Source organism: Schistocerca cancellata, chromosome 3 (assembly GCF_023864275.1).
Source record: "Schistocerca cancellata isolate TAMUIC-IGC-003103 chromosome 3, iqSchCanc2.1, whole genome shotgun sequence".
Taxonomy (NCBI): Eukaryota; Metazoa; Arthropoda; class Insecta; order Orthoptera; family Acrididae; genus Schistocerca; species Schistocerca cancellata.
Window position 1 is genome coordinate 384,622,443 of NC_064628.1, and position 25,731 is coordinate 384,648,173.

The 25,731-nt window shown below is 38.6% G+C and overlaps 1 protein-coding gene and 1 long non-coding RNA gene across 2 annotated transcripts in view; one reads left to right on the plus strand and one right to left on the minus strand.

The window, feature by feature from the left end:
• Positions 1-9,811: 9,811 nt before the first annotated feature.
• On the minus strand, positions 9,812-22,263 carry LOC126175089 (uncharacterized). The gene is made up of 3 exons (XR_007535521.1): positions 22,021-22,263; positions 12,503-12,618; positions 9,812-11,129 (listed from the first exon to the last, which is right to left on the minus strand). It is a non-coding gene; the product is annotated as an uncharacterized LOC126175089 (long non-coding RNA).
• Positions 22,264-22,642: 379 nt separating this feature from the next.
• LOC126176322 (putative sodium-coupled neutral amino acid transporter 10) overlaps positions 22,643-25,731 on the plus strand; it is an 81,451-nt gene continuing 78,362 nt past the window's right edge. The window contains exons 1-3 of the mRNA XM_049923472.1: positions 22,643-22,882; positions 22,965-23,082; positions 24,715-24,888. Coding sequence (XP_049779429.1) covers positions 22,796-22,882; positions 22,965-23,082; positions 24,715-24,888 — 379 coding nt within the window. The 5' untranslated portion in view covers positions 22,643-22,795. The remainder of the gene's footprint in view (positions 22,883-22,964; positions 23,083-24,714; positions 24,889-25,731) is intronic.

Here is a 25,731-nt window from a genome sequence, read left to right on the forward strand (position 1 = left end):
GGACTTCAGTTTATTGGAAAGAATTTTAGGGAAGAGAGGTTCACCTGTAAAGGAGACCACATATAGGAAGCTGGTGCGACCTATTCTTGAGTACTGCTCGAGTGTTTGAGATCCTTACCAGGTCAGATTGCAGGAAGACATTGAAGCAATTCAGAGGTGGGCTGCTATATTTGTTACTGATAGATTTGAACAACACGTAAGTGTTACAGAGATGCTTCAAGTACTCAAATAGGAATCCTGAAGGGAAGACAATGTTTTCTGGAAACACTATTGAGAAAATTTAGAGATTCCGGTTTTGAAACTGACTGCCAAATGATTCTACTGTCGACAACATACGTTGCGTGAAAGTGCCAAGAAGATAAGATATGAGAAATTATTTCCCTTGTTCTACCTGCAAGTGGAACAGGAAAGAAAATGACTAGTAGTGGTAAAGGTACCCTGTACTATGCACTGTATGGTGACTTGCAGAGTACCTATGGAGATGTAGATACACCTGTTGACTATTTTCCACATAATCACAATGCCATTCAATGCATATAGTAAGCTGTGCCATAAGCTTTGTAACACCATAATCGATAGTGAGTAGTTTATACAGTGTAATTTATTATGTGAAGTGTAAAGTGTTTACTCTTTACTGCTTAATGTCTTTGCATTACTGTAAGGAAGTGGAGTTTAGCGAAATATGTTTTGTAGAATTATAACTGTGTGCTTAAATAATGGAATTTTATTAAATATGTTTGTTTATGTATGAAAATCTGCAATGTACAAACTGGTTCATACTTAGGGATTTTGTATTGTATAATATAAAAGACATAGTGATTCCCCCCTGCTACAGAAGAGGTGTGGCGCGAGCTAGAAGGTGGAAATGGCACTCAATCTGGGTGGTAAGCGAGAGAGCACAGTAGGCAGTCAGTAGCCAGCAGCTGATCAGTCAAGAGCGCAGGTGCCGAGCGAGGTGTTCAGTATCTAATTTGAGATGGAATGGCCTCGGGTGTAATTGTGGCTGTAAAATGGCGCTCTCACATTGGAAATGGCTCTATAAAAATGATATTCACGTCACCCAGAAGAACTAAAGAGAGCATATTACTGCCAAAGGAGAGACCAGGTAACCGCCACGTGCTCGCCACCAATCCATCAGATTCGAGAGGTTAGAACTGTATAACAGTATGAACCAGAGTGTTTGTGGGATTTAATTTGCAATAATAATTCAAATACTGCTGGACTTTGTGTTCGAACCATGAATTTACTCCTTTCATTGTACTTAACAGAGTCTTCTCCTGAAAAATTACTAAACACCGAGTATCCTGTGTGTGAAAACTGATAATAATCTGTGTTATTTGCTTATGCCTAATTTTTGAATGCAAAAATATATAAATGTGGATAATCAGATTGTTGGTATCATTAAAATCAACAGAGACACTTACTGATGAATTTATAAAAATCTCCAAAGTGTTTTGATTTCCTTCTATCTTACAAATATCAAAGTTTTAATGTTCAATGGTATAAAAGCTATCAGTGAAAATCACTTGCTTCCCAAGTGATGTTATAAAGCATTTGGTTTTGATGCTATTTGAAGCTGAACTTTTACCTGAAGTCGTTTCTGAAGTTGTAGAGAGTCTTGTCCGTGCAAATAATGTTAAAACTTTGCAAGGTAAATGATCTTAAGTGGGGCAGTAATTCAGCTTCTATCATAATGCAAAATATTTCTAAAAAGTGTGTATAGTTTGCTTATATTAAGAAGGGACAGTTTCATTCTTTTATATCAGGAAGAAAACAAACTGAATAGTTGTTTTCTAGCAAAAGAAATTAGAAGTGATTGTTTAAAAGAGTATACATGTGTTAGTCAAACTTTAATTCTTACCAGATGCCACTTAGTCTTGTGTATGCCCTAGGGAACAATTTATGTTCCAAATTAGTGAACGGTAGAAGTGAAATTGTGGTTAACAGGGATAAAGTCTCTTTTCCATTTCTGTGATTGCTTAACTATGCTGTTGATATCTACTGCTACCCACTGTGTAGTTCATCTGGTTATTGTAGGAGTTCATTGCACTTGATTAAGAAAGGATTCATGAAAGTTACTTTTGCAAGCGTAAAGTTAGATTAATTAAAAATGATGTTTCCACATTATTATGCCTAATTAGACTAGCGACCGTTTTATATTTATTTACCGGAATTCTGTTACAGTAAAACTTACAAAATTTTAGTCTTTCTGTTGTCTACCAACTGCTACTATTACGAACTTCATGTTCGATTCCCTCTGTCTGTTAGGCAACACACGGTCAAACTTTTAAAATTCCTTCCAGAGGGTAATACACACTGTGCGTTTAAGTCGTATTTAGGCAAATTGCAGTGGTAGTGTTGTACTTGGCTTCCTTGTGACAAGCTTGTAAGTTCCGTTGTTTGGAAACAGTGTAGCACACGCAAGTGAATGCCAGTAAGAGTGTTATTGCTTCTTTATGCCCTCCTCAATAAACTCTCCTGGCAGCTGCTTCCTCCTTTTTCGAACCTCCTTCAGCACCTGCTTGTTGGCTGAAAATTTCATTTCATTTGTATGCCTTCAGGAAGGTGAAAAGATAATCTGAAGGTGCAAAGTCATGGGAATATGGGGGTGAATCAAAACATCCCACCCAAATGATTCCAAGAGCAACTTGGTAGCTAAGGCTGTGTGATGACAGTCGTTGTCCACTAAGCACACTCCCCTCATCAGTATTCCCATCCTTTCGTTTTGAATTCTGCTTTCGAGTTTTTTAGGGTCTCACAAGCTGCCGACATTTCATCTCCAGTCACAACACAGCTCAGAAAATCCTCACTTTCCAATTCAAGTCGCTCAGGAAATGCACTGGCGCTACCGACTTGAGTTTTCTTGTGCTGCTCTGTCAGCTGTTACGGGACCCATCTTGTGCATAGTTTCCAGTTAAACAGCATTTCTGTTAGTGTCTCATACAAAAGAATTCTGGAGAATTGTGTAAACATCGCAGAAATTTCATCCAATGTTAAACAACAATCTTCACAAACAGTTTCCTTTTTTTTCCGCATCAGTCAAAATGGAACGTCTTTCACTCCTCTCTTCATCATGAACATTTGTTCTACCTCCACTAAACTCGATACACCATTTAAACACACTCATTCTGTTTGTAGCACATTCACTGTAAACTATGAGTTTACTTACTATTGCTCCTGTACTGTTTGCTCAGATCATAGAAACTGCCTCTAACACTAGTGTCGCCAACAATAAAAACCACATCCCATTATGGTCACAGTATACTTACTTTCTTAACATGCCTCATATACTTAAATACACCAAATTTGGTGCATTCAAAATCACAACCATATTTAAAGTGCTGATCAGCATTGGTACAAACAAACTGCAAAGTTCATGAAATGAATTAAATGCACTGCGATAAAATGAATCAAGTTGAAATCAATGAAGACACAATATCCTGGTCTGGCATAAATGTTCATGTGTCACTACAAATTCATGCTGAAATCAAGTTGTCAGTTTCACAGGGGAGACTGGATGAGGTAATATTATCTGAAAAAAGTTTTTCTACAATCTTTTAAGTATTTCAGCTATTTCATGAAGATACAGCACCATTTTGTACAAACACACTGCAGTAGTTTCTGACAGAGAGATTTGCAAATTACAGCTGTAGCTGTGATATCCTGCTGAGATCTCTAGTTTTAAGTTAGCTTGGGACAACATTTTTATGCTACAAGAAAAGCATTCTTTTGGCATTAAAAGTGTCTAACATGCTTCTAAACAAAACCAGCACCAGACATAACACATTTCTACATTATGAAACTGTTTTAGCTAGAGACCAAACAGTGTCACGTGTGTTGGTAAGCACGTTAAAACTGACTGTAGTCTATAAACTCAATGGGAGTGGCTTCTGCCAAATGCCAATCCTCATCAGATGATTGTACAGTTCTTCTGTTCTAAAAGATAAAAATGGTGGTGAGGGCACAGTTCATTCTTATTTTATTTTATTTATTTATTTTTTTTTTTTTTTGCAGTGAATGACAATGAACTTGGACTAAAATACTATTTCCATTGGAATAATTGAAGCAAACTGAGGACAGTATTCATTGGAATTTTACAGTCACATTCCATTCATGCAAGATTTTGTGTTGCAATCACATTATATTATTTTCTGTACATTCTTATTCTTGTTTTCCTATTTTTTGTTACAGGCAAGCCAAGGGCCACCTGTAAGCTGCTAAGTTATCTTTATGCCTTCTCCTATATTCCATTATATCTGTTCACTTTTTTGTCTCCTCTCTTCTGCTGACTGTTTTCTTCACTACCTTCCTGGAACTGTTTTATCTCAGAACTCTTCCACTTCTTAACTTTATTGCTATTTCTATCATAAAATACATAAAAGACTTGTAAGCGATTTGCTGCTGCCTTAACAATATTTTAGCACAAGTTGAATATTATTACAATAGCCTTCCTAAAAAGTAACTTTCAAATATTTTTGTTCTCGTCCACATTATCTAAAATTCTTCTTATTCTTGGCCTACCTGTGGTGAGTATTCTTCTAGCACTGTCTTGATGAATCTGTTTATTTTATTTATTTATTTGTCGTTCAACCATTTGGCACAACAATATAGCACACATTTAATACATAACAGAAATAGCAGATGCATGCGAGGTCTGTTCAAAAAATTTCAGAACTTCGCACACAACATTTTCCTAGGCTTACTTTTTATTCGTTGAACATGGTCTCCTTCGAAATACTCTCCTCCACAAATGATACACTGTGCCCAATGCTGTTTCCACTTCCTGAAGTAATCTTGGCATGCTCTTGTTGGAGCATGTGAAGCGGCATGTGCAGATTTTCTTTTATCCCGTTTATCGTTGCAAATCTTTGTCCTTTCAAAAGAACTTTCAACTTTAGAAATAAAGAAAAGTTCTGCACAGGCCAGGTCTGGAGAGTACGGAGGATGAGGCGCACAGTGATTTCGTTTTTTGTGCAATAGTCGCGCACCAATGTGTGGGTGCGTTATTGTGATGCAAGAGCAGTGAATTGTCTTGTCACATTTCAGGCTGTTTCCTTCTCATATTTTGTTGCTAGCACTGCAACACGACCCAATAGTACCAGCAATTACCAGTTTGTCCCTGTGGTATGAATTCATGATGAACAAGTTCTTCAAAGCCAATGAAAATTATCAGCATGGCTTTGACATTTGACCTGATGTGACAAGCTTTTCTTGGTCTTGGAAAACCTTTCCCAACCCATTGTGGATGCTGAACCTCGGTTTCACCACAACTGTAGACCCATGTCTCATCACCAGTTATGATTCTCTTAAGGAACATCTCGTTCTCATTTGCGGGATCCAAAAGCTCTTCGCAGACTGCAAGGCAAAGGTCTTTCTGGTCTTGACTCACGAGCCATGGGAGGAACCTGACAGTAATACGATGCATTCCAAGATGCTGTGTCAGGATTTCATGACATAACCCAACTGAAATGTTACATTCTCCTGCAATATCTCAGAGAGTCCATCTTCAATTGACGCACGCAATTTCATTGATGTTCCTGTTACAAGCATTGTCGGTACATGTTGAAGGGCATCCTGAAGAATAATCTTTAGCTTTTGTCCGGCCATTTTTAAACCACATGAACGATTCGTAACATCGAGTATGGTATAAGCACTCAACACCGTCGGCTTCCTGCATCATTTGGTGTGTGTATGTACAGGTTTCCTTGAGTTTCATGCAAAATTTAATGCAGACACAATGCTCCTCTTAACTCTGCAATCTCAAAATTCGCAAACTGTGTGATACAATATTCTACTCAAAAGAGCACTGAACAGTAACTAACAGGCATACAACAATGAAACTTACAGTAGTTACACATTAAACACAGGTATGTGCAGGGATGCCAACTGCATTTTGCTCCAACACACCATTGGCACAAAATTATGAATGTTCTGGAATGTTTCGAACAGACATCGTACATATACATATACAAAATAGGATATGATTAGGTGAAGGTAGGGTAGGATGTACTAAATTGCTTTGCTACAATGTTAGGTTCTTTTTTTCCTTCCAGTTTCGCCATTCTACACTGACACAGCATTTAACTACTTACATATGTTGTAGATCATTTTCCTCTCTAACATCCCAAAGACCTCATCTTTTTGTCGAGTCCAGTTTTCACACGTATGTGTTAGAACTGGTGGTATAAGTAACATAGGTGCACATTTGGGTTTGCTGATAGGTATTTCTGCTTTTAAAGATTTTTGGCAGGGTGTAATACGTTTTATTTGCATTGTGGATTCAAATTTTAGTTCCATCTTTTACATTACTTACTGTGTTGAACAGGCTTGCATTAGTTTATTAACCCAATATACACTGAAGAGCCAAAGAAACTGGTACAGCTGCCTAATACTGTGTAGGGCCCCTGCGAGGATGCAGAAGTGCCACAACACAACATGGCATGGACTCTGCTAATGTCTGAAGTAGTGCTGGAGGGAATTGACACCATGAATCCTGTAGGGCTGTCCATAAATCTGTAAGAGTACGAGGAGGTGGAGATCTCTTCTGAACAGCATGTTGGAAAGCAACCCAATATGCTCAATACTGTTCATGTCTGGGGATTTTGGTGGACAGTGGAACTGTTTGTACTCAGAAGAATGTTGCTGGAGACATTCTATAACAATTCTGGATGTGTGGGGTGTCACACTGTCCTGCTGGAACTGGCCAGGTCCATCGGAATGCACAATGGACATGAATGGATGCAGGTGATCAGACAGCTTGCTTATGTAAGTGTCATCTATCAGAGTTGAATCTAGATGTATCAGAGGTCCCATATCACTCCAACTGCATGTGCCCCAAACCATTACAGAGTCTCCACCAGCTTAAGCAGTCCCCTGCTGACATGCAGGGTCCATGGATTCATGAGGTTGTCTTCACACCTGTACACGTCCATCTGCTTGATACAATTTGAAACAAGACTTGTACGATCAGGCAACATATTTCCAGTCGTCAACAGTCCAGTGTCAGTGTTGACTGGCCCAGGCAAGATGCAAAGCTTTGTGTCATGCAGTCATCAAGGGTACACGGAGGGCCTTTGACTCTGAAAGCTCGTATTGATGATGTTTCGTTGAATGGTTTGCACACTGACACTTGTTGATGGTCCAGCACTGATATCTGCAGCAATTTGTGGAAGGGTTACACTTCTGTCACATTGAACAATTCTCTTCAGTCGTTATCGGTCCCATTCTTGCAGGATCTTCTTCTGTCCACAGCGATGTCGGAGATTTGATGCTTTACTGGATTCCTGATATTCACGACACACTTGTGGAATGGTTGTACGGGAAAATCCCCACTTGATCACTACCTTGCAGATGGTGTGTCCCATCGCTCCTGTGCCGACTATAACACCATGTTCCAACTCACTTAAATCTTGATAACCTGCCATTGCAGCAGCAGTATGTGATCTAACAACTATGCCAGACACTTGTCTTATACAGGAGTTACCGACCACAGCGTCATATTTTGCCCGTTTACATATCTGTGTATTTGAGTATTCTTGCCTATACCAGTTTCTTTGGTGCTTCAGTGTAAGATATCTTTATTTTTATTCAAAACACTGTGAAATTAAGATTTATTAATAGAATAGAAAAATGTAAGGATTTTTACAAGAGATTCAGATGCCAAATCATGACAATGTGAATACAGGGTGTATACAGGGACAAGGAAAAAAAATTCCCGGATTATTCCCGGATTTCTCCCGGAAATCCCGTTTAAAAAACATGCTTTCTCCCAGGCGAAAATACGCTTTTTCTGTGCTAAGTGACAGTAGGTTTTCCGTAGATTTTCCCTCGGAACTGTATAACTTATCAATCCTTTGAACGGTTAACGTTTTATACAATCGTGCAGAACTTCCCGGAAAAAAAAAGAAGACGGGGCAGAGAAGTTTTGGAAAGACCTTTGATTTGCAGCAACATATACGCTGCATATTTTCGTATTACGAAAGTATAAATTCGAATTGCACCAATCACAGCGCGTTAGTTTCCGGAGCGTTGAAACCGAGGTTGCGATGTCCTTTTGTAAGCGAGTCATATCTCAAGCCACGAGATCTCGCCAGCCGATGACAGCAGCTATTCAGAGCATAGGACACGTGTTATAGGCAGCCAATAACAAGATCACTGGTCACATAGCGCGAACACGCAAGAGGAAAAGTTAACGGTTTACATTAATGTACACAGTACCGTATATCTACAAGAAAAGCTAAGCTTTCACATATAATTTTGGTCTATAAGATTAACACGCTACAACAGAAGCTAAGTTTTCACATGTAATATTGATTTTATTTTTTATTTTTGCGTGTGTTATACTTTAAGATACATCACACAAATGTGCCAGTAAATTTAAAATTCTGACATAAATGTCTCGGCTCGAAATTCTTTTAAGTGGCTGGTCCTCAAACTGTTCAGTTTCGAATGCTCTGTGATTTAGAGATCCATCCCACTTTCTCACACGTAAAAAGAAATTTACTTTGAAAGTAACGCTTTTCTAACCACCATTTGCAATACTATCCGGAGACTGTTAGAAATAGGTTCGATTTACCAGTTGCCAGAGAGCGCCAGAAAAACAGGCAGCGTGTGCAACTGTATTGGTGTAGGAAGCCCGCATGTTCGTGTATATTAAGCTTGTCAGTGTGGTTTTTGGGATGTAAATTTTCTTGGAGTACCAGTACTCTGCGATCTCATTTTTGGTTCTTTATTTTGGCATAATGCCATATATGGCAGATGATGATAACGTGCACTTGAAATTAGCTTCGCTTGGAACTAGGCAATACTGTAGAATGAAACACTTCGTTTCAAATAAAATGACTGCCTCAGCAGAAAGATTAAATTTCTTTAGCAAACTTGCAAAATTAACTTCACTGTTCTGCAATGCGATTAATGCTTGACTGCTACAAACTTGGAAATAAAATAAAATCAGAAAACTGAAATTAATAATATATTTTTGCCCTCCGTAATTATATGAATGTACTTTAATTCACTTGATAACTTATATATATATATATAATATATTTTTGCCATCCGTAATTATATGAATGTATTTTAATTCACTTGATAACTTCCGGCCACAGAAATCCGTTTTGTTTTCATTTGATGTTGGAGCTGTACACGAAGAGAAGCAGCGAAATCACTTAACGTAAACACGGGTCACGTGGAGAACCCCCTCCCCACTACAACTCTGTGCAAGCGTGAATCTGGCAGCTAGGGCGCGGGAGAAAAATTTTTCTCGTTTGCATCTGGCTGCTTGCTGCTACTACCGATACAGCTAACAGCCAAACTTCAAGTAGCGGGAGAAGGTACTGCTTATACGCGAGTCAAATGCGCATGCGCAACAGACCGCTGGCAATTGGTCAAACGAACCTAATGTGAACAGTTGTGACGTCATTCTCATGGCAAGCCGTTTATTGTTACGAAGAATTACAGTCTGCACCCTACGGTCTTTGACATATTTTTGCTATTTGCAGACGCTTGTGCGTGCACGGTGTTTTGTTGTTGTAAATTGCACATTTCCTTTGCCACTAAAGTTTTATTTTTTCCCTCTCGTTTATATTTTCTTGCTGCAGTATCATTCTCCAGTAGCAGGATACAATAACATTCTTTGCTAGAGAATCAATTCTGCAGTCAAAATTACAAAAATTTAACTGAAAGCTAACACAATGAAAAATTCCCGGAATTCCGAAAAATTCCCGGGTTTTTCCCGATTTTCTCCCGGATGAAAAAATTCTCGGGTTTTTCCCGGATTTCCCGGTTGTCCCGGGTCGTAGACACCCTGGAATAACACCACAAGAGCTGGCCCTTACTATTCATCCAAGTGACTGTAAGATGGGAGATACAATGTTTGTCAGCTTCCAGTCTTTGAAATGTTCTTTCTCATAAAATGGACAAAGGAAGAAACAGTAGGGCACTTAACTTGCTTATATATTCACCAGACATGAATTTTAATATCAGATAGGAATGTTTACCCTGTGAACTGTGCTTCACTCATTCCATGTTAACCAATGACAAGACTTGATTTATTAGTGACAAACTAAGCAAGCATGACAAACAGTGCACATCATGGCTACTGATTCCAGTTCAGATCACTCTGTGCCCTTGCTACTTTATTCACGAGTCATTCAATACCGACAGATTATTTGTGATCATGTCAAATTACATGTAGAGCAGGGATGGTGGATCTCTCCTCCCCCCCCCCCCCCAAACTTAAACAAAATTTCGTCTTAAAGCTATCAGAGTTTTCCATCTTGTTTAAATTCCAATTGATGACTCAGTGCCTCTAGTACAAAGGACATTCAAAAAGTTTTGCACAGTCGTCTCTAATTTTTTTTATTTTTGGCAGCAAGAGAATGAAATTTTTTGTGAACACACTTGGAACATTTAGCTATAAGTTGGTATACAAAAGTATTTTCTTTTATTTACAGGTAAGCCACAACGGGCCATGAAGTGATTGTCAGGTTGCAACAATGGTCAATGATGGAGTTCCTCTTCAAGACTGGCGATGTTTTGATGGCATCATTACCCAGGATGAAACATGGTTGTTTTTGTCCAAACCTGAGAGCAAAACCCAATCCATGGAGTGGCGTCATCCAGGTTCCCCTCGGAAGAAGAAATGAAGACTTTCATGAACAGCAAGCCGAAAGGTGATGGCCTCCTCCTTCTAGGATCAGTGTGGTGTCATTTTCATTGACTTTTTGTAATCTGGCTCCACAATTAACCAGGACCATTACTGTTTGTCACTGGACAAGCTGTGACGTGCCATTAAGACCCACAGACCACAGCTTCAGGGTCAGCTCATCAGACTGCACCGTGACAACGCCAAACCCCATCCTCTCTACAGTCCGGACTTGGCTCCATCTGATTTTTACCTCTTTGGTCATCTGAAGGCCCACCTGTGTGATAAACATTTGATTGAGAGAAAGACCTTATTTCCTGTGTCAAGCGATACTGTAAAAGCCAATCCCCAGGATTTTACCAAAGTGCATTTACATCATGGAAAGAATGTTGGGCCAGATGCATCACAGCTGATGGAGGCTACATTGAGTAGGATAAATGTATAGTTAAATGTTCCAAGTATGTTCACAAAAAATTAAATCCTCCTTCTGCAAAAAATAAAAAATTAGAGACGACTGTACAAAACTTTTTTAACACTCTTAGTATCATGTGAGTAGTAATTTTTACTCATAAACTATTTATACTGTGATACCTACAGGTTTCTGCAATAAGCATTAGGTGCAAGGATCGAGGTTTCAACTATGTACAAACTGGTAAAGGACTGTAACATGCAACAATGTGGGCAGTGTGGGCATAATTCAACCTGTAATGGCAGCAGAACTCTTTTTTAATTTCCTGTTTCTAGGATGGTGTTGGTGTTTACATGCAAGCTGTATGGATGTGGACATACAAGCTATGCAAATGATAAGAAAATGAGTTATTTCCAGAATTAAATGTCATATTGCAATTTGTAAGTTAATGTGGTCTTTGGAGTGTCCCTCTAAATAACTTCCCAACATCAACACCATCAACAGTGTCATGGAAAGAGTCTAAAAAGACAATTCGTAATAGACAATTCGTAATTTGTGTGCACCGCAATTACAGAGATCGTTAATATTTTCTTTGGCAAAATAATATTGCTAATAATCAACTGACTATGATAAGGAAGAGAGTGATAGCTGCAAATGGAGAATGATTTGCCTTCTCTATCACAACTGTTAGATTAATTTCTGTAAACCTCGGATGTTAAGATACAGATAAAAAATATGTACCAGTATTCATTACTGCAATAAATAAATTATTTTAAAAGAAATCAAATTTATCTACGATGTTTGGAAACATATCTTGAATTTATGTTGTAAATGCAGCCAACTAAAAAAAAAATGGGGGTATGATGCATGCTACATAATGCAATATGTGCATCAAAGAGACTAAATGTGGTTTGATGTTTCCAAAAGGTATCAGAGAACAGAAGTATGCCATGGATGATACATGAGGGTGGTTCAGTAAGTATCTGTGTTAGGAATGAAGATGCAATTTCCATCATAAACAAATTATTTTTCAACACAGTCCCATTTTACAGGTATATATTTTCCCAAACCCCGATCACTTTTAACCTCGTTCCCTTAAAGAAACAGGAAATATCAAGGGATCTAGAATAGACTTATGTTTTGGCAATGACCACATTGTTAATGTTTGGAATCAATCAAATTTCATGAGAACAAGGTCAGGGGAATAGGGGGTAGCAACAGCAGTTCATAATGCAACACCTCCAAATGACTGTACTGGCATGAAATCATGCTGAAGCAGCACTTCCTTCATCACCAAATGGAGCCATTTAACTTCAGTTTCCTGTTGAAGCAGTACAGCACTTCCTGTGATCATTTACCTTAATAAGAGCCTCTGAGTATGAAGGCATTTGTATAGTAAATCTACAGGAAATAAATTATGGAGTCTGCCACACTTCTATTACTGTGCCTACCATTGGCATTAAGAAATATCCAGGCAAACCCACATAATTAATACACAGAGGCATTTGCGAATGCTACCATTCTATGTATTACAGAACAGGATGAGGCCATCTACAGGGAAAAATGTCTGCAACAGAAAAACATGCAAAAAATTAGTGCAGATAAATACATGGTTGTGAATTTTGTAAAATGTACATATAAAAAGGTAAGAGATTGGAATGCACATTATAGAAACTGAATCAGGAGCAACAGAATGATGGTGCTAGGGAAAGTAAGACAACTAAATTCAACAACAAAATTAGTAAACACATTAATGATTCATTGCTTAAAGTGAGAAACATTTAAAATTTCCCAAAAACTTTGGGATTTTTCAGGCTAAAACTGTTTCCTGTATCTTGAATTCACATGTACAGAGTTTACGAATTTTAAAATTAACCCAAGTATAAAATAATAGCAGTAGCAATAATAATAATAATAATAATAATAATAACAATAACAATAATCTAATTCAGATTCTTGCATCTATAACTACACCTATACTCTGTAAACCACTGTGAAATGCACAATGGGCGGTACTTTCCACTGTCTCACTTAACAGTGCTTCTTCCCATTCCATTCATATGTGGAGAGCAGGAAGAATGACAACTTAAATGATGTCATTGTGCATGTTGCAAGTAGTCTAGTGCAGTTTTCACAGCCCTCACAGGAGTGATCCATAGTAGGTTACGATATATTTCTAGATTCTTCATTTAATGGTGGTCCTTGAAACACTTTAAGTAGGCTTTGCGTCTACCAGTTCAAGTTTTTCAAAAATCTCCATGACATTCTCACATCGGTCAAACAAACCTGTAACTGTATGTGTTGTTCTTCTTTTTACACATTCTACATCCCCTGATAGTCCTATTTGGTATGGGTCTTACATATGTGACCAGTACAGAATTTTCAAATGGCTTTAATAATCATGATTTTATAACACACCAGTGAAGGTGAAATGTCACAAGTTCTAATAGTTTAATAACTTGTTTGTTAATGTGAAGCTAGAAACTGGCAAGATTTTCAGCCAAAAAAGAATCTGACTACATTCTGTATCAGTACGGTTTTGTTTTCTTTTCTCAAAATGTACTGATTAATAAAAATTGAAGTCCTGACAGAAACAATTAAATCAGTGAAAACATATTTCAACTGAGAATGAAATGTTTCTGCAATTTCCCTTCATCTGCATTCTTCTTCTTCTTTTTTTAAAACAGGAATTAATCATGTCAAAATTAAGTGAGTCACAGATCATGAGGCCGCTTTGACCTTAGGAGGAGAATGGTAACCCTATCATCTAAAGAAACTGTAGAATTCACAGGCTTGGGCACCTTTAAGTCTACCTGCAAGTAACCAGTTTTGGCTTTACACACACACACACACACACACACACAGGGATATATATAAATATGTCTGCTTGTGTCTGTATATGTGTGGATGGATATGTGTGTGTGTGCGAGTGTATACCCGTCCTTTTTTTCCCATAAGGTAAGTCTTTCCGCTCCCGGGACTGGAATGACTCCTTACCCTCTCCCTTAAAACCCACATCCTTTCGTCTTTCCCTCTCCTTCCCTCTTTCCTGATGAGGCAACAGTTTGTTGCGAAAGCTTGAATTTTGTGTGTATGTTTGTGTTCGTTTGTGTGTCTGTCGACCTGCCAGCACTTTCATTTGGTAAGTCACATCATCTTTCTTTTTATATATATATATATATATATATATATATATATATATATATATATATATATATAAAACTGGAAAAGTTATCTTTTCAATTAAAGTAAAATCAGTGATCAAGCACTATCTTAATCAGGCAAGCTTGTGGAAACTCTTGATAAAGCGCCAATTCCAAAATAATTTACCAATGAAGATTTAGGACAATAATCTCTCCTTCTTCCTCCCTCCTTGTTCCATCACTCACTCACTCACTCTCTCTCTCTGTCCACACAGGCCTCCAAGGCCCAACGGAACCAACCGGCTGCTGTGTCATCCTCAGCCCTCAGCCGATAGGCATTACTCAAAGAAGATATGGAGGGGCATGGCAGCACACTGCTCTTCCGGCTGTTGTCAGTCTTTGTGACTAGAGCTGCTACTTCTCAATCAAGTAGTTCCTCAATTGGCCTCGCGTGGTCTGGGTGCACACCACTTAACAGCGCTCGACAGACCGAGGTGGCCACCCACAGAAAAGCAAGCTCGGCCTGACAGCACTTAATTTCGTGTGATCTGATGGGAACTGGGGTTACCACTGTGGCAAGGCCGTTGGCCACGACAACAATGGTAAACCTACATTGCGATGGCTGGACGGTGTGATTAGCTGTGTACCTTTCAGATACTAGTTCAATGTCTGAACCATGGCCTGCTTTAACTTGGCCAATATGCTGTGGAAGAACCTCTTAACTACACAGGGATCACTAACTCAACTAGAGAAGTAAGGAAGATTACTGCTTAAAGTCAAGTTTGGTGAGAAGGACATTAGAGGTTGAGTTCAAGTTCAGATTCGACAATGATGAGGCAACAAACCATCCACAGCCATTCAGACAGATACCTTCCCAGAATGTGTTGCAGGGCTTACGTAAACCAGGGGAACTCTAAATCTGGATGGCTAGATAGGGATTTGACCACTGCTCTTCCCAAATGTGAACCCATTATGTCTTGGTAACATTCAATGAAATTGTGGTTGCGTACGTGATCAGCCAAAGGAGCAAAATAATCTGTTCAGCTGTTGGGAGTTCTGAATTCTGATTTTCATAATTCATCTACTAATTACAGTTGTACTACTGTTTCCTATGAGATGAGATACAAACGTTTGAAACTGATACACATTAAAGCACACAGACACAGTGTGCCACAGCAGATCTGATGAACTCTCTGTTAAATTGCATTCAGCATAAACCTGTTTGCATTAAATTCTACAGTTGTTCTCCCTGTCCTAGCATTTATTCTGTCATACGTGGTCAAAAGTTTTCGTGATTGGGAATACACTCCTGGAAATTGAAATAAGAACACCGTGAATTCATTGTCCCAGGAAGGGGAAACTTTATTGACACATTCCTGGGGTCAGATACATCACATGATCACACTGACAGAACCACAGGCACATAGACACAGGCAACAGAGCATGCACAATGTCGGCACTAGTACAGTGTATATCCACCTTTCGCAGCAATGCAGGCTGCTATTCTCCCATGGAGACGATCGTAGAGATGCTGGATGTAGTCCTGTGGAACGGCTTGCCATGCCATTTCCACCTGGCGCCTCAGTTGGACCAGCGTTCGTGCTGGACGTGCAGACCGCGTGAGACAACGCTTCATCCAGTCCCAAACATGCTCAATGGGGGACAGATCCGGAGATCTTGCTGGCCAGGGTAGTTGACTTACACCTTCTAGAGCACGTTGGGTGGCACGGGATACATGCGGACGTGCATTGTCCTGTTGGAACAGCAAGTTCCCTTGCCGGTCTAGGAATGGTAGAACGATGGGTTCGATGACGGTTTGGATGTACCGTGCACTATTCAGTGTCCCCTCGACGATCACTAGTGGTGTACGGCCAGTGTAGGAGATGGCTCCCCACACCATGATGCCGGGTGTTGGCCCTGTGTGCCTCGGTCGTATGCAGTCCTGATTGTGGCGCTCACCTGCACGGCGCCAAACATGCATACGACCATCATTGGCACCAAGGCAGAAGCGACTCTCATTGCTGAAGACGACACGTCTCCATTCGTCCCTCCATTCACGCCTGTCGCGACACCACTGGAGGTGGGCTGCACGATGTTGGGGCGTGAGCGGAAGACGGCCTAACGGTGTGCGGGACCGTAGCCCAGCTTCATGGAGACGGTTGCGAATGGCCCTCGCCGATACCCCAGGAGCAACAGTGTCCCTAATTTGCTGGGAAGTGGCGGTGCGGTCCCCTACGGCACTGCGTAGGATCCTACGGTCTTGGTGTGCATCCGTGCGTCGCTGCGGTCCGGTCCCAGGTCGACGGGCACGTGCACCTTCCGCCGACCACTGGCGACAACATCGATGTACTGTGGAGACCTCATGCCCCACGTGTTGAGCAATTCGGCGGTACATCCACCCGGCCTCCCGCATGCCCACTATACGCCCTCGCTCAAAGTCCGTCAACTGCACATACGGTTCACGTCCACGCTGTCGCGGCATGCTACCAGTGTTAAAGACTGCGATGGAGCTCCGTATGCCACGGCAAACTGGCTGACACTGACGGCGGCGGTGCACAAATGCTGCGCAGCTAGCGCCATTCGACGGCCAACACCGCGGTTCCTGGTGTGTCCGCTGTGCCGTGCGTGTGATCATTGCTTGTACAGCCCTCTCGCAGTGTCCGGAGCAAGTATGGTGGGTCTGACACACCGGTGTCAATGTGTTCTTTTTTCCATTTCCAGGAGTGTATTTATTTAATTTAACTTTGTGGCTTGCCATCACAGCCTGTGCACCATCAGCCTGTGAATCATGTAAACTTTGTTTTGTGTTTTGTCATATTTTTAACTGGTTGTTTACTGTATTTTCTGTAGCAGGGACGTAGGACCAGCTCAGCATTTGCCGAAACATGCATACAAAACTACCTAGAAGCCACATTCCAGCCGGTCAGTGGTCAATACTAGCCGCCATCAATCCGCTGCACGTTCTCAATGCAGGATTGGTTCACCTCCCTGTCTGGCAAGCTGATGCTGCACATTAAACTACACAAGCAGGTTTCTAAAGCTGCTAAGAAACTAGAGAGATTAAAACCAAGTTTTTAATGTGTGCAAGAGAACCAACAGAGAAGCTTCTAGCTGTTGGTAAGCAGGAACAAATAAAGCAGCAAAACACTGCATGGAATTAAAAGTATACCACATCATTATCAATAAATGTCATATGGCTCACGTATTCCATTGGCATCAGTTTATTATAAAATTGTGATGCAAATTTTGTGCTTTAATATTAGTAAGCTTACTTTTTCAGCAGCATTTACAATAGCTCTCACAAGACTTTTCCATTGATCCTCAACACCAATAATTCCTTGCAACATCACTCTATCTTTTGTGACGTATGCTTCCCAAATAGGGTGAATTTATGCTTCCTTCCAACTTGTATAGTTTCGAACATTTCAGCTGCTTTGTCTTTAACTTCAACTGGAACTTCATTATTACTAATTTAGGGTTGCTATCAATGTCAACACCCAGTTAGCTCTTGCAATGTTGAACTTCATTTCTAAATCTTTATTTTATCAAAATGACATCTCATATCTTGCCACATCCCCTGGCATCTTCCATGTACTTTCCTTCTCAAGAAATTCTCAAAAATCGTGTTTGCAATGACTAATGTGTATTCAGCAAAAAATTCTGTTAACCTTCCTCCCCTCTCTTACCCCTATCAAGACATAGTTTTCTTCACAAAAATTACATCTACACAAAAACTAAATAAACAATAAAAACTATAGATTCACCAAGGTTCTACAGTTTGATCATTAAACACGTTTCTGATTGTGTAGGTGTTCATCAAGAAGTCATTTACTCAAATGGTCGGGTGCCTCTTGCCAAACTTCAATAGTGACACTACTACTAATAAACCACACCACATTGAACCATGCAAAGGGCATGGGTGGTTAAATATTTTATTTATTTCTTTATTTATCCATCTGTAGACAATAAATATTGTATGGGTGTTGTCCAAAAGTTCATGTAAATTTTGGGAAACAATTTGAGCAAAAGGAGCATACAATTTTTTTACATTAAGTAGTACAAAGAATAATACATACAAAATTGTACAAAAAAAGTACAAAGAATAATACTTGGTCATACAAGGGTAATCCCAAAAGTAACGTCTCCTATTTTTTTTATAAGTACATAGACCTTTTGAGATTACCCTCATACAAGACACAGTAATACAACTTTTTATACATGTATACTAAAAGTATTGTAACTGCATAGTCTGTTTGCCCTAAAGGCTTTACTTTTGTCTTCCCTAAACAGGAAGCCCTTATATTCACTACAACATTTCAGTACAGATTTTACCACACTCAGCAGCTGTCCATAAGATATATAAAATTAACAGAAACTTTGAGGGATGAAAGACAGTTTTTCAATTTTGCCTTAATATAAACATTATCGGAATTATTTATTGGTCTAAATAGTCATTTACTGAGTAAAAACACTGTTCAAGTAGAAAATCTTTAAATTCTACTTTAAATTTGTTTTCATCTTCTAGCTTTATGATGTTGGCTGGCAGTAAGTTGTAGAGTTTTGTACCAATGTGGCTCACATGCCCTTGTGTGTGTGTGCTTTTTGTTCGCTGAGTATGGAGTGCTGTTCTATTTCGAGTATTGTAGTTATGCAAGTTGGCATTTGTCTGAAAATCTGCAACGTGAGCCCTAACAATTGAAACATGTTTATGGTATTTTTAGAACGTTAAACTTGTTGAATAAGGGTTTGCATTGTTTCTGTGGATGACTGTGTGTTATTATTTGTAAAGCCCTCTTCTGTAACAGAAAGATTTGTTTTAGATGGCAAGTGGTGGAACCCCAAAATATTATTCTGTAGGTTGCAAGAGACTGAAGATAGCCAAAATATGCCATCCTGGCATCCTCTGCAGTAAAAACATTTGCAATAATTTTAAGAGCAGAAAAAATTAAGATTTTCATCTACATGAATCCCCAGAAATTTTGTTGATGCCACTCTGTCTATAGCCTTGTCACCCAACAACAGATTAAGATTTACATTTTGACATATTTTTTCCCAAACTGCATATAATTTGTTTTATTTGCATTTAATGTCAACAGGTTTGCACTGAACCAAGTGTGGACATTCTTTATTACTTGATCAGTAGTTGTTTGCAGCATTTGCTTTGGTGCACCTCTTATCAGACTAGTGTCATCTGTGAACAGTATGGCCTTTGCTGCTCCATCTGAGGTGTGAAAGTCATTTATATAGACAAGGATCAATAGGGGACCTAGAATACTGCCTTGTGGCACTCCTATTTCCACTTTTTTTTTTTTTTTTTTGCACCTGATACTAAATTTATTTTGTGTTTGGAGTAATCTGACATCATTCCCACAATCTGTGTTCTGTTTTGTAGGTATGCTTCAAACCACTTTTTCCCTGCCCCAAGAATACCCAATGCTTCCAGTTTTTCTAAAAGAATGCCATGATTGACAATGCTTTGGAGGGATCTAAATTTACTTCTACTATGCTCTTGTATTTTTCTAGATTTTTGATTATTTCTTCAGTGTAGCACATTAGTACTGTTTCTGTATTTTTGCTTGCCTGGAAGCCATGCTGATTTCTATTTAGTAACTTATGGTCATTTAGATATTTGCTGATTCTGTGTTTCATTAACTTTCTATTATTTTGGAAAATGCTGGAAAGAGGGATATTGGCTGATAGTTTTCTAACTTATGTTTGTTGCTGTTTTTGAATAATGGCTTCACTTTTGACATTTTCATCCTTTCCACCTTTCCAGTAACGCTCCTTCACTAAATGATAAGATAGCTATGTATGCCACGGCATTTGTGATTTGTGCAGCTGTCATTGTTATGATATAAACAGGTACCTCATCTACTCCTGCTGACATTTTAAGTTTCAAGCTTTTTATTACTCTGAACATTTCATGTTCATCTATTGGATCTATCCTCATGCTACGAGCAGCTTTTGGAAATTAATGAAGCTGTTGCATTTATGAAATAATTGTTGATGTAATTTGGCAAATCTTGTTTTCTAATATTGACATTTTCTGTGTTTCTGAGAATGATATCCTGGTCTTCACATCTCTTTCCTGTTTCAGTCTTCACAATACCCCATATGGCTTTCGGTTTGTTATAAGACTGTCTTATTAAGTTGTCATTACTTATAAATTTTGTCTTGGCAATTACTTTTCAATATACCCTCTTGTAATTCTTAACATTTTCTATGAACTGTGGCTCTATAGATGTATTCAATTTTTAATTTACTTTAGAGTTCCACAAGAAGTTTTGATTCCAGCTGTGATCCAAGCACTTGGCTTTTTATTGTGACGTGATTCTTGACAGCTTCTTTGGAATGAACATTTCAAAATATCCCATGAAAATTGAAGAAAAAGTGTTATATTCATCATTCGTGTTTGTTAGGGATAGCATTTCCCCCCAGGACTCACTAGTTAGGATATTTGTAAATTCTACACAGTTTTCAGAGGAAAATTTTCTTTTATACATGAAGTACACTTTTTTTCCTTGCAGTGGCACTCAAGGAATTATGAGGATAAGAGCATTATGGTCTGATAATCCCAAATCAGTATTTGTTACTTCTACTTCTGTGGATCGTATATTAGAAAATATATTACCGATAAGACTGTGTGTATTATAGGTTATTCTTGTAGGTTTGTATATGTGTGGAAACAGACTGAAACTACATAATAGATTTAGGAACTGATTTTAGCCTACTTTCATTCATAAGATTTATGCTGAAATCCCCACAGACAACTACAGTGGCTCTTTTAAAATAATGAATGTTAAGCAGTGTTTCTAATAGATCAATGAATAAGGCTGTATCCCCATTAGGTAGACTGTATATTGCTATGACTATGACTTTATCCTGTATGTCATACAACTGTATAGCTGCTGCTTCAAAATGATTTTCCACACTCAATGATTCAGCTTCACACACTCTTTTGTACCTGATACTTGATTTGATGAAGATACATACACCTCCGTTTTTGTCATTTTTTCTACAATACTGACTTGCTAATGTATATGGATGAATGTTAATGATACTTAGTTCAAAACTTCTGCACCAATGCTCCATGATGTACATGCAATCAATGTTAGCACCGTTCATTGCTACCTCACATTCTAGTGATTTATTTCTAAGGCACTGAATATTCAGGCTTAAAATCTGCAGGTGACTAGGGTGAGAACTGGTTACAGTGTTTTTACTACCATGGTGGATGGCTTACCAAGGTAACAGTTAATTTTCTCGAGCATTTTACTGAATCTACCAGTAATCTAATCCGCATATACAGCAGACATTTCTCAGGTTGATGTCAAAAAGACTATATAACAATTTTGTAGAAGTACACAGACCTAATGCGAAAACTACCGGTTGGTAAACGACAGCAAAATATATCTTCCGTCAATACAGTACCAATAGTACTTTAATCCAACTTTAAACCTTCAAAAATTCTAAATCATCTCTTGTCACAGCAAAGTTAAAAACACAAAAGTGGCAAAAAAAATCAATAAAAAGTGTGTGCCCTGTTACATTTTGGCATAAGCAAATATTCTGATTTGATGTGAATTTAATTGATCCCAGAAATCCCGTTGCGTGTTGTTACATATGAATTTGGTACAAGTGAAAATTACAATTTGTATAAATATTGCAATACGCATACCACGGGGGGGGGGGGGGGGGGGGGGTGTGCAAATTACGTCCGTATAATCAAATACATCAGCTAATAACTAGTTGATTCAAGAAAACATTTACTGATCAATATTCTACAAAGCGAATAAGCAACAATATATACACGTTCGGCATATTACCTGAACTGTTGGTGTGTTTCCATTGTCAAGAGTGATGTACACATAACCTGTAGATACATTGAATTTTCGCCGAATTTTATTGACTCAAATGATAAATAAAAAATTACGCGCAATAACAACGTAGTTGTCATTACTGACAGGATTTGTAAGTTAATATGTACGATAATGATAATATAAACCGTTTCACACCCACCGATTAAAGCTAAATCGGTACGTTTTTTGTTTATCGCTTTAAATTGTGCAAATGACTGCAACTCCCGGACATACTCACGGCAGCCAACGCTGTAGACACAATACGCACCAAATTCAAGCCACTCATCGGTTGAAACAAAATACGAATGGTAACTTGTTGCAGACAGCCTAATGAAATTGTCATGGCAACGGATGGGGTTAATGCGAGACGGGGTGGCGTGGAGCTCGGATTAAGAGTAGTAAGATGCCAGTTAAAGTATATTTGTTTATGCATTTGTTGGTACTCCGACCACAACACAACGAAATGACAGAGTAGCAGAACGTGTTGTGACCTTCTTCGTATTGTATTGCTTGCAATTTGTGATGTGGCAACGTTTTTGTATACTTTTTTCCCAGTGCATTATGTGAAACCATAAGTGAGGCCGGCTGGTCATTGTAACTGTGATATTCCAAATAGAAGTTTGAATGAGAACTGTACACATAACCCCCAAGCTGTCAAAAATCTTGCTTGTGCGTATCTACGAGGAAGTTTATTGTTAAAGTTGTATTAAATAGTTGTGGGATTCTCAAAAAGATATTAAAAATGACTTCCAGTATGGGCATAACGATGACGCTAGCCAACAGCATTATTGGCGTTAGTGTCCTAGCAATGCCTTTCTGTTTCAAACAGGTGAGACATTTAATCAGTTTGTGGAAAACTATTACCTCCCAAAATGAAAAATGAAATAAAATGGCAATTCTTTTCTTTGCAGTGCGGAATAATTTTGTCAATAGTTATGCTTCTGCTAAGTAGTATGCTGTCACGTTACGCTTGTCACTACCTCCTTAAAGCAGCAATAATGGCCAGGAGGAGGAACTTCGAATTTTTAGGTAAGTAGGCCTATATGTTCCATGCATACCTTAAATTAATATATCGTGTTGATTGCTAGTTGACTGCTAGTTCGTGTCTCCAAAGTGAAACACAATAAATATAATGATCTTATCATAGACTAGATTGTAAACTGTAATCTTCATCCCTTTCTGCGACAGCGTTTATTCCTCAAGTCATTCCGTGTAAGCTTATCCATTTGCTTATTTAAGGTGCATGAAACCTGAATTCATGCCTTCTAGAGCAGTGGATTACCCCTGTCAGCAGTGGTGGATGCCCCAGTGCTGTTCTGACTTGTACCATTATCTGATTGAACACCAAGCAATTTCTTTTTGTTAGGAGCTGTCAGTGATATTGTTTGTCTTGTCTTTACTACAAGCTATAGATAAATTGAAAAATTGTTTCTCATGCAAAATGGAGGAGATAACTGGTGATATTGTATGCCCCATCCCAGAAATGACATACTGTTTATCAAAAGTTACGAGTTGGGTTATTTGTTGATAAAGAGAGCTTACATCCGTTATGGGTAATAATGTCTAACAAAGTATCATGTGCCATAGACAAACAGGATTATGCTTAAAAACCCCAGAATAAAACATCGGACTATATTACTAGAAGACTGAAATGAAAGAAAGTGTGAGCTGAATTTGATTATTCCAGGTTCATTGTACAAAAAACAATTTTACTTTTTCCAAAACATGTCACACACTTTGTTTTAAAATGACATCTCTCTTCCACATCAGTTTAATCCATTACTGGTAGTATGCAAATGTGTCAGTGTAGCTGCTATTTCAGATTAATTGATATGAAATTTGTCATGGTCACAATGTTCTATGCTCAACAATCTGCTTTAATATCATTTACTACATGTATTTCAACAAAATCTTAAAATAATTCCAATAAAATCTCCTTTATGCAGTTGCAATACTTTACACTTCACAATGTATTAGTAGGGAATTAATCTTCACCAAAATGGAAATATTGTGTGACACTTGCTACTCTAGTGATACGAGTATCACATATCTAACACAATATGCACAGTGCTGACTCTCCTCTTACAATGCTAATATGTGCTGAACTCCAAAGCTTGTGTTGTCATTCCACAAAACATCAATGTCCAAGACTCGTATCAGCTGAGCAGCTGCCATTGGAGAAAGAAAAGGTACATCAGCCTGCTACAGTTAAGTGTGAGTGTATGTGGTGTGCTTACAGTGTGATGGGACACATCCAGTAAGAAGTAAATTACCATGCAGACATCTGCTGTGTGATCCTATGTGGCACCTCTATATCTGTTTGATTGTTTCATCAGTTATTACACATTATACATATGACAAACTCATGAAGGTCTTCTATCAAGTATATGTTTTAGGTCATGTACAAATTAAATCAGCTTACTTTTGCACTGCCTTTTTTTAATAACCCCCGTATATAAATGAACCAGAGTGAATATGATACAATATATGTTCTATTATCTGAGTTACTTTAATTTTTTCTTGGGGGATAAAAGTCAGTGGTAGCTATGGTTTTATCAGTAAATAATAAACTAGTTTTACGTATGTTATGACATTATGTTTCTTCGCTATTTTTTCAATGTCGCCAAAATATATCTGTTCTTTGACATTGACTTTTTTCAGCCTTCCACGCATATGGACCCACAGGAAAATTTTTGGTTGAGCTCTGCATTATAGGTTTTCTGATGGGCACATGTATTGCTTTCTTTGTGGTGGTTGGTGACTTGGGACCTGCAATTGTTGCAAAGACACTAGGAGTTGATGACTCATCCAGACTGAGGTCCTCTGTTCTTGTTGGTAAGTAATCACACCTCAAAAGACAAGTTAACATTAATTACTTTGTGTCATAGCATAGCTTACAGCCAACATATTCTGAACAATTCTGCATTATATACGAGAAAATTTCTTTTGTTTGTCTGTTCAGATGGCATAACTTTGCTTCAGTGTGATTATTTGCTTCACTTTACGCACTTAACTATTCTACATCTACATAGTTACTCCACAGGCCCCATATGGTGTGTGGCAGAGGATACCCTGTACCGCTACTTGTCATTTTCTTTCCTGTTCCACACACAAATAGAGCAGGAGAAAAATTACTGTCTGCATGCCTCTGTATGAGCAAAAATTTCTTGTTATCTTATCTTTGTGGTCTTTATGCGTGACGTATGTTGGCGGCACTAGATTTGTTCATCAGTCAGCTTCAAACATTGGTTTTCTAAATTTTATCAGTAATGTTTCTTGAAAACAACATCGCCTTCCCTCCAGGGATTCCCATTTGAATTCTCGAAGCATCTCTGTAACACTTAGATGTCATTTGAACCTATCAGTAACAAATCTAGCAGCCTGCCTCTGGATTGCTTTGATGTCTCTGTGTGTGTGTGTGTGTGTGTGTGTGTGTGTGTGTGTGTGTGTGTGTGTACGAGTGAGTGAGTACAACATATGATTTTCCACGTCAGAATGCAGCATATGGCTCTTCTTGCATTTGTGAGTTGCACCCTAACCTTTAGGTTTCCTCACAAGCTGCTGCAAATAATTGCTGACACATGCTACTAGAAACACCTATGTTAAAGATGCTTCCCACCTAGTTGTGGTGGTGGTTGTGGTTCAACCATAAAAATGTATAGGTTGTCGTCATCTTTT